This window comes from Taudactylus pleione, unplaced genomic scaffold (assembly GCF_031769625.1).
Source record: "Taudactylus pleione unplaced genomic scaffold, aTauple2 ptg000069l, whole genome shotgun sequence".
Classification (NCBI taxonomy): Eukaryota; Metazoa; Chordata; class Amphibia; order Anura; family Myobatrachidae; genus Taudactylus; species Taudactylus pleione.
In genome coordinates, this window is record NW_028284471.1 from 3,807,378 (window position 1) to 3,822,942 (window position 15,565).

Here is a 15,565-nt window from a genome sequence, read left to right on the forward strand (position 1 = left end):
TGCCCCCTTGATTATTTAGGTAGGCAACCACGGTGCGATTGTCCGACTGTATCTGCACCGGCCTGCCCTTTAAGATTTCCTGAGCCTGCACTAAAGCTTTGAATATAGCTCTTAGTTCCAGGATGTTTATCGGTAACCGGCTTTCCGTCACTGACCACTTTCCTTGGAAAGTGTGTGACCCCGTCATCGCACCCAACCTTGAAGACTGGCGTCGGTTTAGTTACTCGTCTGCAGGACTGCTCCTGCAGTCCCACTGTCTATGTGGTGTACACACCAAACAGGAAGAACTGGCTACCTGAGGCAGGGGGTGGGGTATATGAGGAGGGACCCGATGCATCCTGGGAGCAGAGAGCTCGTTTATATTAACTGTTTGGTGACCACGATTCATACCTCAACCTAATGGCTGTGGACCTCATGGACCCCGAAGAAGAAAAGAATATTTAAGTGGTTGTGCGGAGACACGTCTCCTAATATAATTATCTGTAAAAAAATAATAGGTCCATAAAATAGTGACTAGAGAAGGTATGGATAGATGCCCAGCCTGCTGCCTTGCAGAGCTCTGTCTCCAAAGCCTGAGCCCTTTTTGTTTAAGATGTTGCCATCACTCGTGTTGAGTGGGCTCTCATCATCACTGGCACCTTATGCCCATTCTCCTTGTATGACTGCTAATCCATCTGTAAACACCTTGCCTGTAAGGGGCATAACCTCTAAATGTATAGTGATTGCTCTATCCAAATCTAGCAAATGTCACTGGTTGTGGGTAAATGAAAGGTAATAGAATTTTGCAAGACATTTCTTTGCACCATAGCGCCTGTAACTTTCTGACACTTATGGCAGAAGTACCGCCACCAGGAGCACTACGTTCAATGTTCTCCATCTCAGAGAAACTTCCTAAATTTGTTCAAGCAGGGCAGCCATCAGAGTACAGGTTGAGTCTCCCATATCCAAATATTCCGAAATAAAGAATATTTTTAGCATGACAGATAGTGAAACCTTTGCTTTCTGATGGTTCAATGTACATAAACCTTGTTTAAAGCACAAATTATTAAAAATTGTATACAATTACCATCAGGCTTTGTGTATAAGGTGTATATGAAACAAATGAATTTCATGTATGTACACAAACTTTGAGCCACAAAATTATTGAAAATATTGTATAAAATTACCTGCAGGCTGTGTGTATAAGGTGTATATAGAACATAAATGCATTATGTGCTTAGATTTGGGTCCCTTTCCCAAGATATTATATTATGCAAATATTCCAAAATACGGAATATTCCGATATCCAAAATACCCCTGGTCCCAAGCATTTTGGATATGGGAGACTCAACCTGTATCAAGCATTAGATGAAGAACCAACAGAGCCACAAAAGGACCTAATAAGAGGGGTGAATTATCTTCACCACTAGGACAAAATGAATGATTATTCAGAGGTCAATTTTTTTCTCCAGTAAAAAGACACTGAGCGCTATTTGTACTTTGGGGGTTGGTAAATTAAGACTTTTAAAAAGTCCATATTGCAGAAATTCAAGGATGTATGGAATATGAATCTAGCGCTAAACCAACCATGTAATAAATCTCTTCCAAACTCTCTAATACACTATTAAAGAGTTTTTTTCATCTTCCCTGCAATAGTGTACTGATCTCCGAGTAGTGCCACTTAATTTCTTTTCCACGATTCCTACTGAGAAACACAAAATAATATTAGCCGAGATACCCCCTGTTCTGGCAACATTTTGGGAGAGCAGAATCTGGAGACTTGGGCACTCTGTTTTTTTGTCCTAATCTCTACTTGAGGATGACCAAATATTTCTATCAGTAGCTGGAAGTGGAAATTATGCTGGAACAATTTGACTCCGATTTAGGTAATCAGCCCCTGCATTCTCCTTGTCTGTTACATGGAATGCTGAAAGGGACTTTAGATTCCTTTTTGCCCAAAACATCCAGTTTTCTATCTCCACCATCATAGCTTTGCTTCTGGTACCTCCATGGTGATTTATGAAAGCCACCTGAGAATACCCTAACATTCTAGTCTAGTCATTGCTTTACATACCGCTTCCATTTCCAGTACATTTACGAGAAGTTTCTTCTTTTCCCCTGGCCTTGCACTCTTTGTCTGAAGGTGAGGGCCCAGCCTACAGCACAGGAGTTTGTTTAAAGTATTAGCCATTGCAGGTGACATACCTTCTCACTCTCGTTTTGGATTTTGCCTTCAGTGTTGATAATCTGATATTGTTATTTAGAGAAACCTGCATGTGATCTCACATGATCGTTAATTTCAACTGGAGGCTGTGCATGTGCCACTTTGCCCATTAAACCACCTTATGGTGGAATGAAACAGTCCCATCAGTTGTACCTTTTTCCTTACTATCTGCTGAAATTAAGAGTTATGGTAGACTTACCATTGATAACTCTTTCTTCGAGGTACATAGGGTCAACGGGAATACCATGGGGTAATGTGGTTGGAGAGATCCAGGTACCAAACAGTTAAAGCTTTCAGTTCCCAGGATGCCTTGAGTCCTCCCCAATATATACCCCGCCCCCAGCCACAGGCCTTCAGTTTTGTAAACAAGCCTCAAGGCAGGAGCAGGAAGAACAATCATACACCAGAAGCACTCTCACACAAGATGAGGGAATCCATGACCGAAAGAAAAATTACCCAATGTAGCCAGGTGCGTCAGGGTGGGTGCCCTGTGAACCGCGAAGAAAGAGTTATCAATGGTAAGTCTACCATAAGTCTAATTTTCTTCTTCAGGAATCATAGGGATCCACAGGGATACCATGGGGATGTCCTCAAGCAGTTCCCTTAAGGGTGTGAGACGCTCTTGAGCAGTAAGGAGAACTCGTCGCCCAAAGAAAGCATCTTGAGAGGCAAAAGTATCAAAGGCGTAGAACCTAAGAAAAGTGTGGACAGAAGACCATGTGGCTGCCTTGCACAATTGTTCAGCAGAAGCACCACAACTAAATGCCCATGATGGCCCTACAGACCAAGTAGAATGTGCTTTCACCGTGCTTGGGACAGGGAGATCAGCTGTGTGTACACCTGAGAGAGATCGTCATACGCAACCATCGAGCTAGGACTGGCTAGTCAGCTGGCCATCCTCCTTTGTGAATACCATATAACACAAAAAGAGCATCTGAATTTCTAACAGTGTTTGTACGCTCCACATATATACAGAGGGTACAAACTACATCCAGGGAGGCTTCACCTATAGAGGTCTGGAGCCTGAAAAGCTGGAACTACAATTTCTTAAATTACATGAAAACGGAACACTACCTCAGGAAGGTAACCCTCCCTTTATGAAGAACAGCTCTATCCTGGTGAAAAATCAAAAAGGGGGCAGCGACAAGAGACAACTGCCAAATCAGAGAGACTGCGTGCAGAAGAGATAGCGAGGAGAAAAAGTGTCTTTGCCATCAACCATTTCAAGTCTACAAAGTCCAGAGGTTCAAATGGGGGAGCTTATAGCCCCTTAAGAACCACAAGACAGCTCCCACGGTGCTACCGGTGGCACAAAAGGAGGCTGAACTCGCAGAACTCCCTGAAAAAAAAATTCTAACAGACTGACAATGCAGAAACTTGCACTCTCAAAGTGGCCAGGCGGACACCAAGGTCTAAACCAGCCTGGAAAAAAAGCCAGTAGCCGGGAAACCCTAAACACCTTAGGATCATACTTCCTGTGGGAACACCATTTACCAAAAAAATGCCAAACCCTGTAATAGATGCGGGCAGAGCCAGGCTTTCGTGCCCTAAGCATCGTTTAACTCACAGATCTGGAAAAACCTTTGGTTCTTAAGATGGAAGATTCAAGAGCCACGCCGTCAAAGCCAGACGAGGTAAGTCCAGATGCCGGCAGGGACCCTGCGTTAACAGATCCTGCCATAGAGGAAGAGGATACGGACTGTCTATTGATCTTCCTGCCAGTGCATCCACGAAGGTTGCTGATGGGTCTCTCGACCTTGTGGTTGTGGCATGATGACATGAGGTCTACGTCTGGTAGACCCCATTTGTTCACCAAGAGCTGAAACACTCCAGGGTGGAGAGACCATTCTCCGGCGTGCATGTCCTGACGATTTAGGAGGTCTGATTCCCAATTGAGAACTCCCGGTATGAATATTGCAGAGACGGCCGGAAGATGACTTTCTGCCCAAATCAGAACCTTTATCACTTCCTTCAGAACTGCATGACTTTGCGTGCCTCCCTGATGATTGAGATAGGCCACTGAAGTTGCGTTGTCGGACTTGATCTGGATCGGCCTGCCATGCAGCAGGTCCTGTGCTATGATAAGTGCTTTGTATACTACTTGCAGCTCCAGAATGTTTATTGGCAGATGACTTTCCTGATTTGTCCATCTTCCCTGAAAGGTGTGATGACCTGTCACTGCCCCCCATCCGCGAAGACTGGCGTACGTGTTGAGAAGGACCCAATTTGGAATCCAGAATGGGAGTCCTTTGTCCACATGATCCTTTTTCAGCCACAACAGGAGGGAGAGATGAAGTTCTGGAGTGAGAAGGATCATCTGGGACCCTATTAGCCGATACTGTCCGTTCCACCTGGAGAGAATCAATCTTTGCAGAGGCCAGGAATGAAAGTGAGCATACCCCACCATGTCGAAAGTGGATACCATTGATCCCAGGACCTCCATTGCTGATAGAATGGATACCCTTTGCTTGCGTAGCAGTTTGCGTACTCGCAATGATAGGGCCGCAATCTTGTCCTCTGGTAGAAACACCCTTTGTACCTGAGAATCCAGAAGTGCTCCCAGATGTACCATCTGCTGTGTTGGAGAAAGAAGGATTTCTTCCAATTGATGATCCAGCCGTGCTTTTGTAGGCAGGCTATGGTCAGTTGAAGATGGTGTTGCAAAACATCTGGAGTTTGTGCCAATATCAGAAGATCATCCAGATATCGTAGTATTCGGATTTCCTGACATCTGAGATAGGCAGTCTAGACTGCCATTATCTTGGTAAATACCAGAGGGGCAGTCGATAGGCCAAAGGGCAGTGCTCAAAATTGGTAATGTTGTTGTATGACAGCAAACCATAGAAATTGTTGGTGGGATGGCGCAATAGGAACATGCAGATACGCATCCTGAATCTCCAGGGGAACCATAAAATTCCCAGGCTCCATTGGCAAAATAATTGACTGGAGAGTTTCCATATGGAACTTGGGTACATGGATGAAACTGTTGAGGGTTTTTAGATTTAGAATAGGGCAATGAGACCCATTCAGTTTCTGAACCAAAAATAGATTGGAATAACCCCTTCCTTGTTGCAACACAGAAACCAGGATTATTACCCCTGCCTGCATCAGGGAGTGAATGGCCTCCTGAAGAGCCAAGGCCTAGACCGCACCTGATGCATGCCTAGGGTCCCAAGCCTCAGTACCTACCATATTAAAGTCCAAAAAATATTATTTTTGATACATCATTTAAATAACCATTCTATTGTGTGGCTGATAAATCTATTCTCAAGGTTTATCAAGAGTCTGTAAGCAGAGGAGAGTGCCCCCGTGCAGGTTTTGTGCGGTCCCCCTCATCTCTGGCTGCACAGTAGACTCTGGCTTTATACCAGAGTCTAATGTGCATACACAGGAGTCTGGGAGATGACACAAGTTCCCTGAGACTTCTCTATTACGCATGCGCAAAACACAGGGATCCTTGACAACTTCCACTAAGAATACTTGTCTCCATGTTTTAGATATTCAACTCAGTGCTCAAATTACCTTTCCTTGCTGTTGATTAAGATCTAAGTATAGAACGTCAGTAAAAAAAATAATATTTTTTTTTCCATGCAGAATATAAATATAAAAAATTTTACATTTTTAAATTTTAATATTGTTACTTACTTTGTACGGCGTTAATGGCCAGAATTTACTAAACCCCCAAAAAATGTGTATGAATGAATGAATTCAACGATTGGAGCCCGTGTGTATAAATAATGGGCTGTCTTGAACTCTACATTATAACTACATCCTGATTCCATCAAAAGGAAAATTGTATGAGACCAGCGGCCGCCAGTCTCAATTCCGACAACTGAATCCCGAAAAGGGACTTAAGATAGGCGTCAAAATCCTGACAACTGCCAGATACCAACCATCGGTATGCCGCTGTCTGTATTCTGACTGGAAGCATCCCGACAGCAGCCATTACATACCCATTCCAATGAAATCAGCAGGAGACACAGAAACACATTAAGCATTATACTGTAACTCCAATTCTACAAACACCAAAGAACTTCTACCACTCATTTAAAAGTTTAACAAAATCTGTTGGGAATGGACATCTTTTTCCAGCACTACACATTTTAGAGACAATGATTTATGCTGGGTACACATTTAGATGACGGATTGGTCAGCATCAGCTGAATTGGTAAGTTATACACACTTACCAATCGGACACTCCATGTGTGTCAGCTGACATCACAACTGGGCGGGCATTTAAATTTGCCCGCTCAGTTGAGAGGTCAGTGTCGGCGGTCCCTGCAGCCAGCAGGTCACCTGTACATAGACAGATGTACCAATAGAGCTGCAAGATATATCTCTATCGCATGTGCTGCAGGGCCGACCTGATATGTCTGAACAATGTCATTCACAGACATATTGGGTGTACGCACCCTCCGATGCACAAACGATATATTGTCGATCAAACTAATGATATATCGCCAAGTGTGTACCCAGCATTAGACTGTGCTTGGTGAGACACTAAAGATAGTATCATTTTGTTTACCTGATCTTCGTTCTGCGTGGGTTCCAAAAGACTGTCAGCCCCTTCCTAAGTTATCCATTGTTATTGAGCCATGTCCTTTTAGAGTCGTCTAATAACTGCTTTTTATTAGATATACAAGTGCAGTTTACAATCAGTTTCAAGGCAGACTTTAATTACCGATATTGAAACTATAGTGCTCTCCATACAAGGCAGACTTTAATTACCGATATTGAAACTATAGTTCTCTCCATACAAGGCAGACTTTAATTACCGATATTGAAACTATAGTTCTCTCCATACATTTCATTTGTTAGAATACATATTATGGATAGATGTTTAATTTTTTTCAGCATGAATTTAACCGGTATTTAAGTCACCTACACTTCTGCTGAAATATTCTGTATCATGGTCTATAGCTTCTTACTCATTTAAATGAGTGTGATGGAGGAGGATGGAAATACAGAGACATTCATTTCTGCAGCAAATGGTTTGTCTCTCTCGCTCCAGAAAACTTTAGTATCAAATCTTCTACAGAGGACAAGTGGAGGTGTTACTCATAACAACCAATCAGCTCCTAGCTAGCATTTATCAAGTATTTTATATAAAATGATAGGTAGAAGCTGATTGGTTGCTATGGGCAACTTCTCTACCTGTCAACTATAGAAAGTTTGATGCATATTTACCTCGGGGTCTAATTTGTCTCCAAATAGTAGGACCCAAATAGTAGGAACTCCTTCAAATGGGAGATTAGCTAGGCCATTCTCTGCTTGCACGTTTGCTGCCCAGGAGTGTAACGAGAGCTGGCTCTCCCAGCCATTGTTGACGTCATGTAAACTTGTCTGTGATATTGCTCTTTGCTTAGTGTAGAGATACTCTTTAGTAACATTAGATTCCATCATCAAAACTATAAACTACTCTGAGGTTTTCTATTTACCTTAGACCAAAATCGAGGTTTTATGGATATCCATGGCTGAGCATAGATGTTATATTAAAATGAATGAGGTATTAATTAAGTCACCCGTGCTCAAGCATGGATATCCTTAAAACCTAGGCTGTTACAGTGCCTTGAGGACAGAGTTTGGAAACCACTGCCTTAGACTGAGAACTACCTGTTGTATAAAAGACACCTTCACATCCAACAATCAATGGCTTATGCCAAGCTGCACAGACTTCATGCTTCTGTACTTTGCTTTTCTTCTACCGTTCCTCACGCTCTACAAGAGTACCCAGTCACAACTATCTAGTATAGTAATTCACAACAGAAAAACACACCTGAATTAGGGGCTTACCACGAGCAAGTGTTTATTGGCTATTTGTGGTTAGACTCCGTCCCAAGTACAGCTTCTGATCCAACTCCCAGTACTGTGTTGCAGGAGAAAGGGAACACTATGAGCTATTTAGTGTCCTTTTATATTTGCAGCTGGTCTCTTGCAATTCCCTAACACTATGAACACAGAACATCTGCATTGATTTGATCCCAAAGTGTGCTTTTGGAATTTTTACAGCCAAATCCACTTCTGGATTCAAAAGATTAGTGTTTCTCAGGTAGCTAGCCTGTCCTCAGCTTGCCTCAAAATGACTGAGCATCACCAGGACAAACAAGTAAGCTCCTACAGTGACAATTTTAGTGAAGCAATGTCACAGAAAAAAAACTTGCACCAAGTTGTTGTATAGGAGCTGGCCAGGGTGCTGAAACAGCAAGGGAACACCTGAAACTGATGGTGCGTACACATGGGACGATCGACAGCGATATCGTTGTTCAATCTCCCGGATCATCCAGCACACCATGTACCCACCATTGTTGATAAACGATCGCGGGTCCCTGTAGTCGGTGGGTACATGGTGTGCTGGATGATCGATATCGACCAGGTTACTATAGGGACCTGTGATCATTGATTGATATCATTGATATCGACCAGGTTGGCCTGCATGCACGGGGCGATGGTCGATATCAACATGTCCGTGCATCGCAGGTCGTTGGTGGCCGAAAAATGCATGATAACGATATGACCGATATAGTTATTGTTCATATCGTCCATTTAAGTTGTACTGTGTGCACGAAGCTTAAGGCTTTGATTGAAGCAAGTCACAGCAAAAAACTGTTGTGCTGTGTGAGTGACTGACTGCTGCAGGGCCTAGGGCTGCACTCAGATTGGCTCTCTGAGGCAGTGAGAGCCAATCAGAGAAAGCAATTTCCCTGTTGCTTAGCAGCAGCCTAGAGAGGGAAAGGACGCAGGGACTGAGCAGGGTCGCATCTGAAGCAGAGGGCCAAATGTAATAAGGTGAGTTTAAAAAATGTGAAAGTTTAGCAGTAAAACTCTCACACTAATACATTGATCGAGAGTTTTCTTGAGTCTGAAGAACATGCAAGTTTGCATGTTCTGTGACTATTACATTGGCCGAGATTAAAAATGTGACAGTTTTCTCTCACATTTTCTAAACTTTCACCCTCTTACATTTGGCCCAGAGAGGGAGAGAGAGCCTCCAGCGAACCCATGAAGAAGTCCTAAGGCAAACACAGTAGCCAAGAAGGAGCCAGGGGAGGCATAGTAATCAAGAACTAAAAAAACCCACCACCATCGAACCACTACTTGATGGTGGCAAACATCAAACCATCACCATCAATGGTAAAACACTACTATAGGAACAAAAATATTTATGTTAGTAATCATCGGATTCCGATGTCCATCCCTACACTGAACCTGCAGACGGACTCCGGCCACTACTCTTCCACCATGAAGTGCTCCCTCTCCAGCGTGATGTTCCCGCTCAGGTACACGCCCTCAGTGAACAGGAGGCACCTCCCATGGAAGTCAGTGCTGCTCTCGGATGGGGCAGCACGGCGGGGAAGCTCAACAGGAAGCCCAGGAAATACAGGGTACATTGTGCAAAGAACATTGTTCATCGTCATGTTCGGCAGCTGGGGATGGGAGCGCAAGGAGGCTGCGGAAATTTGCACAGGTGCCCCAACCCCGGAGACATGCTGCTAATAATGCTTAGAGTAGCTGCAATACAAATCTTTCATCCCTGATCATCCTGCCCTTCCCAGCACATCCCAATGACCAGGCCCCAGCCAGCTGCAGGGCAGCAGCAGGGAGGGTTGTGGTGACACTAGAGAAGCAGGGGCTTGTGGTGAGATGCAGGGGACTGTGGCGACATGGCGTAGGAGAGAGATAGATATATCTATGTCTCCAACATACTATGGTGTACTGTTTTCTGTGTATTTTCTTTAGCTAGCCTGGGTTGGAGAGTAACCTACAGATGTTACCTCATACATCTAGCCTCCTTGTGCATAAAGTGTCATAGCTGCTGGCACTAAAGTAGCATTTTGCATGCAGATACACCCGAAGTCGCACACAGAAGCTGCTTGTGCGTCCTATTCACATCGCTGTGCGAAGAAGATGCATTTAAAAGTTAAAAAATTGCAATGAAAGACACTCAGCACTACAGAGTCACATGGAGCTCCTGCTTTATGTGTAGCACGACTTATAGCGCATAGAGGATAGATGTATGTGGACAAATCTGTACTTTTCAGAAGGCTTAAGGATTGTTTTTTAAGAAACTATAGTCTGAATAATACAATATACTGTAGTGTACAATTATGTAGTATCTCAAAGAACATTTTTAGATTATTTCTGTTTTATACGCTACACCCAAAAGGCTCTGCTGTAGCCACTGGTATGTGTTCTGCAGCTACCACCATCACAGAATTCTGCACCTGGTGCTACCACCAACATATTGGTTCTGCAACAAGGGAGCATTTTTTTTTTTTTTTTTAGCACTGCACTACCATGCATTCATTACCAGATAGCCCAAAACAGACACCAGGTGATATGTATGAACCATTTACAGATTACTATTCATATAGTCGGGTCTGCAACTGGGGGCTAATGGGCCAGACTTGACAGGTGGGGGGGGGTGCCAGGGAGAGGCTGCCTGGGACTAGGCTGCTGCTCTTGTGGGTTTGAAGCTACATCCAGGCCTTGAGAGGCACAGAGACACTGTCAGTCTAATGTGGTGGCAGTCGCAAGCCAATCAGTGCTCACGGACCGGCAGCCAATCAGCAGAGGCTGACGGTCATTGAGCTCCAAATGGTTCGCGAGCGGCGCCACATTACAGTGACGGTAGTACTGACAGTTTCCCAGCGTGTGGCAGCCATGTCCCGCGCCACCCTGAGCTCACCCACTGCATGGCCCTGGCAGGTAAGAGAAGGGAGATGGAGCCTTACTGTGGATTAATATAAAAAAGGCCTTACTGTGGCATAATGTATAAGGGGCATTACTGTGGCATAATTTACAAGGGGCATTACAGTGGCATAATTAATAAAGGGCTTTACTGTGGCTTAATGTATAAGGGACATTATTGTGTTGCTGTGTGGCATAATGTGTATTAAGGGTCATTAATCTGGCATAATGTGTTATAAGGGGCATTACTGTGTCACAAAACCAGACAACCTTTTTGTCCTCCAAGTTGTATTTTTTTGGGGGGAGTGCCAAATTATGACCTTGCTCCGGGTGTTAAAAATTCTAGTTTTGGCCCTAGTGTACATCTTCTAGTAAATATTTAATAAAAATTGAAACTGAATAGAAAACATGCATAGTAAAATAACAGAAAAGAGACCTTTATTTGAAATTGCTACGGTGTTTAAAACAGAACATCCCATGAACATGCAAATAAACTGTTAAGATGTATATTTTGACCCTGCCAGCAATGCACTGAGGGACCCTACACCTCTGCCAGCACTCAGGCACCCCACTGCCAGCAATGCACTCAGGCACACCAATACACTAATAAATCATAAATTTTAGGGAGGTTTACTACAGAGTACAGTAATCAGACATTTCCTGTCTAACTCTACATTGATCAATGTTAATTGCAAATAGTAATTGCATTGCAACCAATTTGTTATATTTTACAAACAATATATCTACAGAAAGTACATGCATGAGAAGTCATACACAGCATACATTCGTTAATACACATAAGCACTGTAGCAATTAAGTACATGATTCAAGTAAATCCACACACTAGCTCTAAACAGAGAGCTCAGAGGAGGATGAGGTCATACAATGACATGGGCATCCTGCCGCCACTCATTGCACAGGGTTGCTATAGTAACAGGGATGATGCTCAATTAGGATTCCAAGCTGTCAAATACAGCCTTTTCCTATTTCTCCACCCACTACTAGCTGGAAGCAAAATAGAGAATCCACAGTAAGCTGCATCAGCACTGGCATGACATGTCTCACACTACCAAAATCATCCCAGAAATGGCATATCTAGAACTATTCAGCACAATATTAGAAATATGTGCCTATTACATGAAAACTTTATAATGGTATACCCCATATACATGCACAGAAATAACATTATACCTCCCTTGGTTCCTGAATCTTATCCAGTCAACTTATCCTAAATTCCAGCATCCAACATGCATAAAACATTCCAGAGTCAAGAATAGTGCCTGCATACATTCTACGTTCTCAAACAGCAATCACACCCTCATACTACACAGTTCACTTCTTCAGCAGATTTGCAGTGTTCTGGACCCAAGAGATCCACCCACACATTAAACCATCCATTTCACACGCTGAGGATTGAAACAGAACAGATGCCCCAACCCTGCGGCCGTCACAGTAGATACTGGCAGTGGTATTGCCGCATTTCTGTGACCTTCACAATAACAGTACATATAGCAACACCAGTTTAGAACCCCAGAGGGAATACAGCAAATGGCAGCGTGTATTCTAGGAGATATACCGAAGAGATAAACAGCTACAGGACAATTTTATGGCTAGATTCAAAGGTTACACTGCTAAACGGTACAGAATACGTGATTGCCAGACAGTGCACACATTTAATTATATTAGTGTAAGCTCTGACAGCACTTACCTCAATACACATGAAATAACTTAGATGTTGTTGGCGAATAAGGCAAAATGCCCCAAACAGGTCTGAGAACAAGATTGATACCAGAGGTTAACAAGAACATGATGCAAACTGCCCTGGTCAGAGAGATCTGAGCACAAGTACACTGAACCAGTCACAGAATCATATGAGCCTAAGCACCCCTAACCAGTGAGCAGTCAGTGAAGTAAGCTGCACCCCCTTACAGACTTACAGGACCTGCCAGCCTACACATAGAATGCCCCTATTCTCACATGGCGCTGCACCAGGAGATTTATTACATATTATCAGATCCAGTCCTCCTGACCACATGAATTCACCCCTGCTCTAAACACAGTAATGATAACCAACATGTAAAACACCTTGAACTTCAACTTAACAGGCCAGACAGAAATACACATTGATCATGAAAGCACAGCTTACTCCCTCACAAAACATATAACGCAAACACAACACCCTGCAAAGCAAAAAACGCTGCACACACTATGCACAGAGCTGCTGCTGCTGCTGTACACCTAAACATATAACGCAAACACAACACCCTGCAAAGCAGAAAACGCTGTGCACAGAGCAGCAGCTGCTGCACACCTACACATCTCTCCTGAGACGTGCACCCACTGCTTCCCTCAGCCCTCCATGTACACCCCCGTCACCGCTAACACAGTCACACTCAGCATCCACAGCGGTTCCAACCCAGTGTGTGTGCGGCCATGGACCGGGCGGTGTCACCTGCGGGACTCTGCATGATGATGCTGCCGCAGCTCCGGCCGGCGGAGGAGTAGTGCAGGGAGGGGATGTGGGGAGAAAGGGGTGGAGACACTGATTAATCTCACTTTCACTTAAAGTCACAGCAGCTCACCCAGCAGAGAAAGTGCAGCAACAGATTCTACACGCACATCCATCCATCTATCTATCTAGTGATCGATAGATAGATACTGTATGTAGAACTACATGTTCCACCCAGCATCCATTCTTGTCAAAGACTGGTTTTGCATGCTGGATCTTGTAGTTTCACAACAACTTCAGGATCACCGGTTGACTATGCGTGTTCTAATTGTATTTCCATGTTTAAACCTGAACTATAGTATATAATGATGGGGTTAGCAATTTAACTCATACTATAGTAATTTATTGTTGCTATTTTGGAAAAGTAAAATTATCCTGAGGAAAGTGATATTTGCAGTGAACTAAGATAAAATGCCCACAGTTCTTCTCTTACTTTGCCTCTGTTCTGGCGTCACTGCATGGCAAAGATTTAGCCCATTAGATGGCATTTATACCAAAAAAAGAAGACGTTTGCAGGAAAATGTGAAATTAATAGAAATGTAATAGACTGTAGTTAGAATTTAATGGTGATTTTATATATAGATATGTGTGTGTGTGTATATACAGGGGCAGAACTATGGGAGACAATGGAGGCGCCTGCCGCAGGGCTCCAGCTCTGAAGGGGCACCTCCTCCATTGTCCACAACATACTCACCCCACTTAGGGCTGTAACTAAGTACCCGGTGAGTACCGTCATGGCCGCCCAATACATGGCACCCCTTCCCGGCACCTGAGAACAGGGCCACCATCAGGGGGGGACTGCCGAGCCTCGAGTCCCGGGCCCAGAGAAAGTGGAGAGAGAAGGGGGCCCGAGCAGCAGCGCAGGGTGAAAAGTTGATATTGATATAACGCCGGCGGCACTGCACACATACGGCCCTGACCGCGAGCCATCTAGAGCTTGCGGAGTGGCTGCTCCTGATTGGCTGCCAGTCTGCGAGCTGTGATTGGCTCGCAGCCTGTGCCGTATTTGAATTGGTTAAGCATACAGTAATTACTGTCGGTGCTGCCTAAAGTGAACTGGGCAAGAGGAAACCACGTGACCTGCGACGGTCACAGATCCTTCCTAACAGTTAGATACTGTCAGTGCTGATTCTACCTGGCCAGCTGAAGAAAGAAGCCACTGAAAGAGGTACTACATAATCCCTGACCTTGCCCTGTGCACCCTTCCAGTCCAATCAGCCTTACCTGCCCTTCCCTCCATGTTCCAGCCAGCCTTCCCTGCACTTTTCACGCCTTGTTCCAGCCAGTCTCCCCCCCCCCCCGTTCCAGCCAGCCTTCCCTGCACTGTTCTCCCCCTGTTCCAGCCAGTCTTCCCTGCCCTGTCTCACCCACAAGTTCAGCCAGCCTTCCCTGCCCTCCTCCCCAATCCAGAAAGCCTTCTCTCCCTGCCCTCCCCCCAGTCCAGCCTTCCCTGTCTCCCTCCTAGTCCCCTTCCTTCTGGCTTTTTAAGTTGATCCTGCTTTTTTGATGTATTCTATGTGCTTCCGCTGGTTTGTGTGTGTAGCTCAGCCCACCTCTGCCCCATCCCATGGTGGGGGGGGGGAGGCCCTGCCTATTTTATTAGTAACGGGCCCCACAATTTCTGACGGCAGCCATGCCTGAGAAGTTACCATACACTAGTGGAGAGCTCCATGTCACACCATCAGCTGCTGCCTTTGTCTATCTATAGCCTGTCTGCATGCGAATTGCTACATTACAGTGACAGGGGGGTACCAAATTATAACTTGCATCCGGAATGAATTTACGCCACTGTGTGTATATATATATATATATATATATATAGATTGTAAGCTTGCGAGCGGGGTCTTCCTACCTATATATCTGTCTGTTATTACCCAGTTTTGTTCTATTAATGTTTACAATTGTAAAGTGCTGCGGAATATGCTGTGCTATATAAGAAACTGTTAATAAATAAATTATATATATATATATATATATATATATATATATTCATTCATTCATTCAAACTCCCCACCCTCACCTACAAAGCCATAAATCACCTGCCCCTTCATACATCTTTGACCTTATACTGACAAATGTCTGCTGTGCTATTTGTGATGTGATTAATAAATAGTATTTTTTTCCAACAAGAAGTTGTTGTGTCATCTGCCAGGTACCAATATCAA

General features: G+C 44.1%; 1 protein-coding gene across 3 annotated transcripts in view; it reads right to left on the minus strand.

The window, feature by feature from the left end:
- SNPH (syntaphilin) overlaps window positions 1–13,436 on the minus strand; it is a 35,053-nt gene extending 21,617 nt beyond the window's left edge. The window contains exon 1 of one of the 3 annotated variants that reach the window (XM_088467055.1): window positions 13,344–13,436. In XM_088467055.1, the coding sequence (XP_088323181.1) occupies window positions 13,344–13,359 (16 nt within the window). In that variant the 5' untranslated portion in view covers window positions 13,360–13,436. Of the gene's footprint in view, window positions 1–6,728; window positions 6,825–12,599; window positions 13,240–13,343 lie in introns of those variants that run through there. The other 2 variants (XM_088467054.1, XM_088467053.1) reach the window with 2 other exon arrangements.
- Window positions 13,437–15,565: the final 2,129 nt, after the last annotated feature.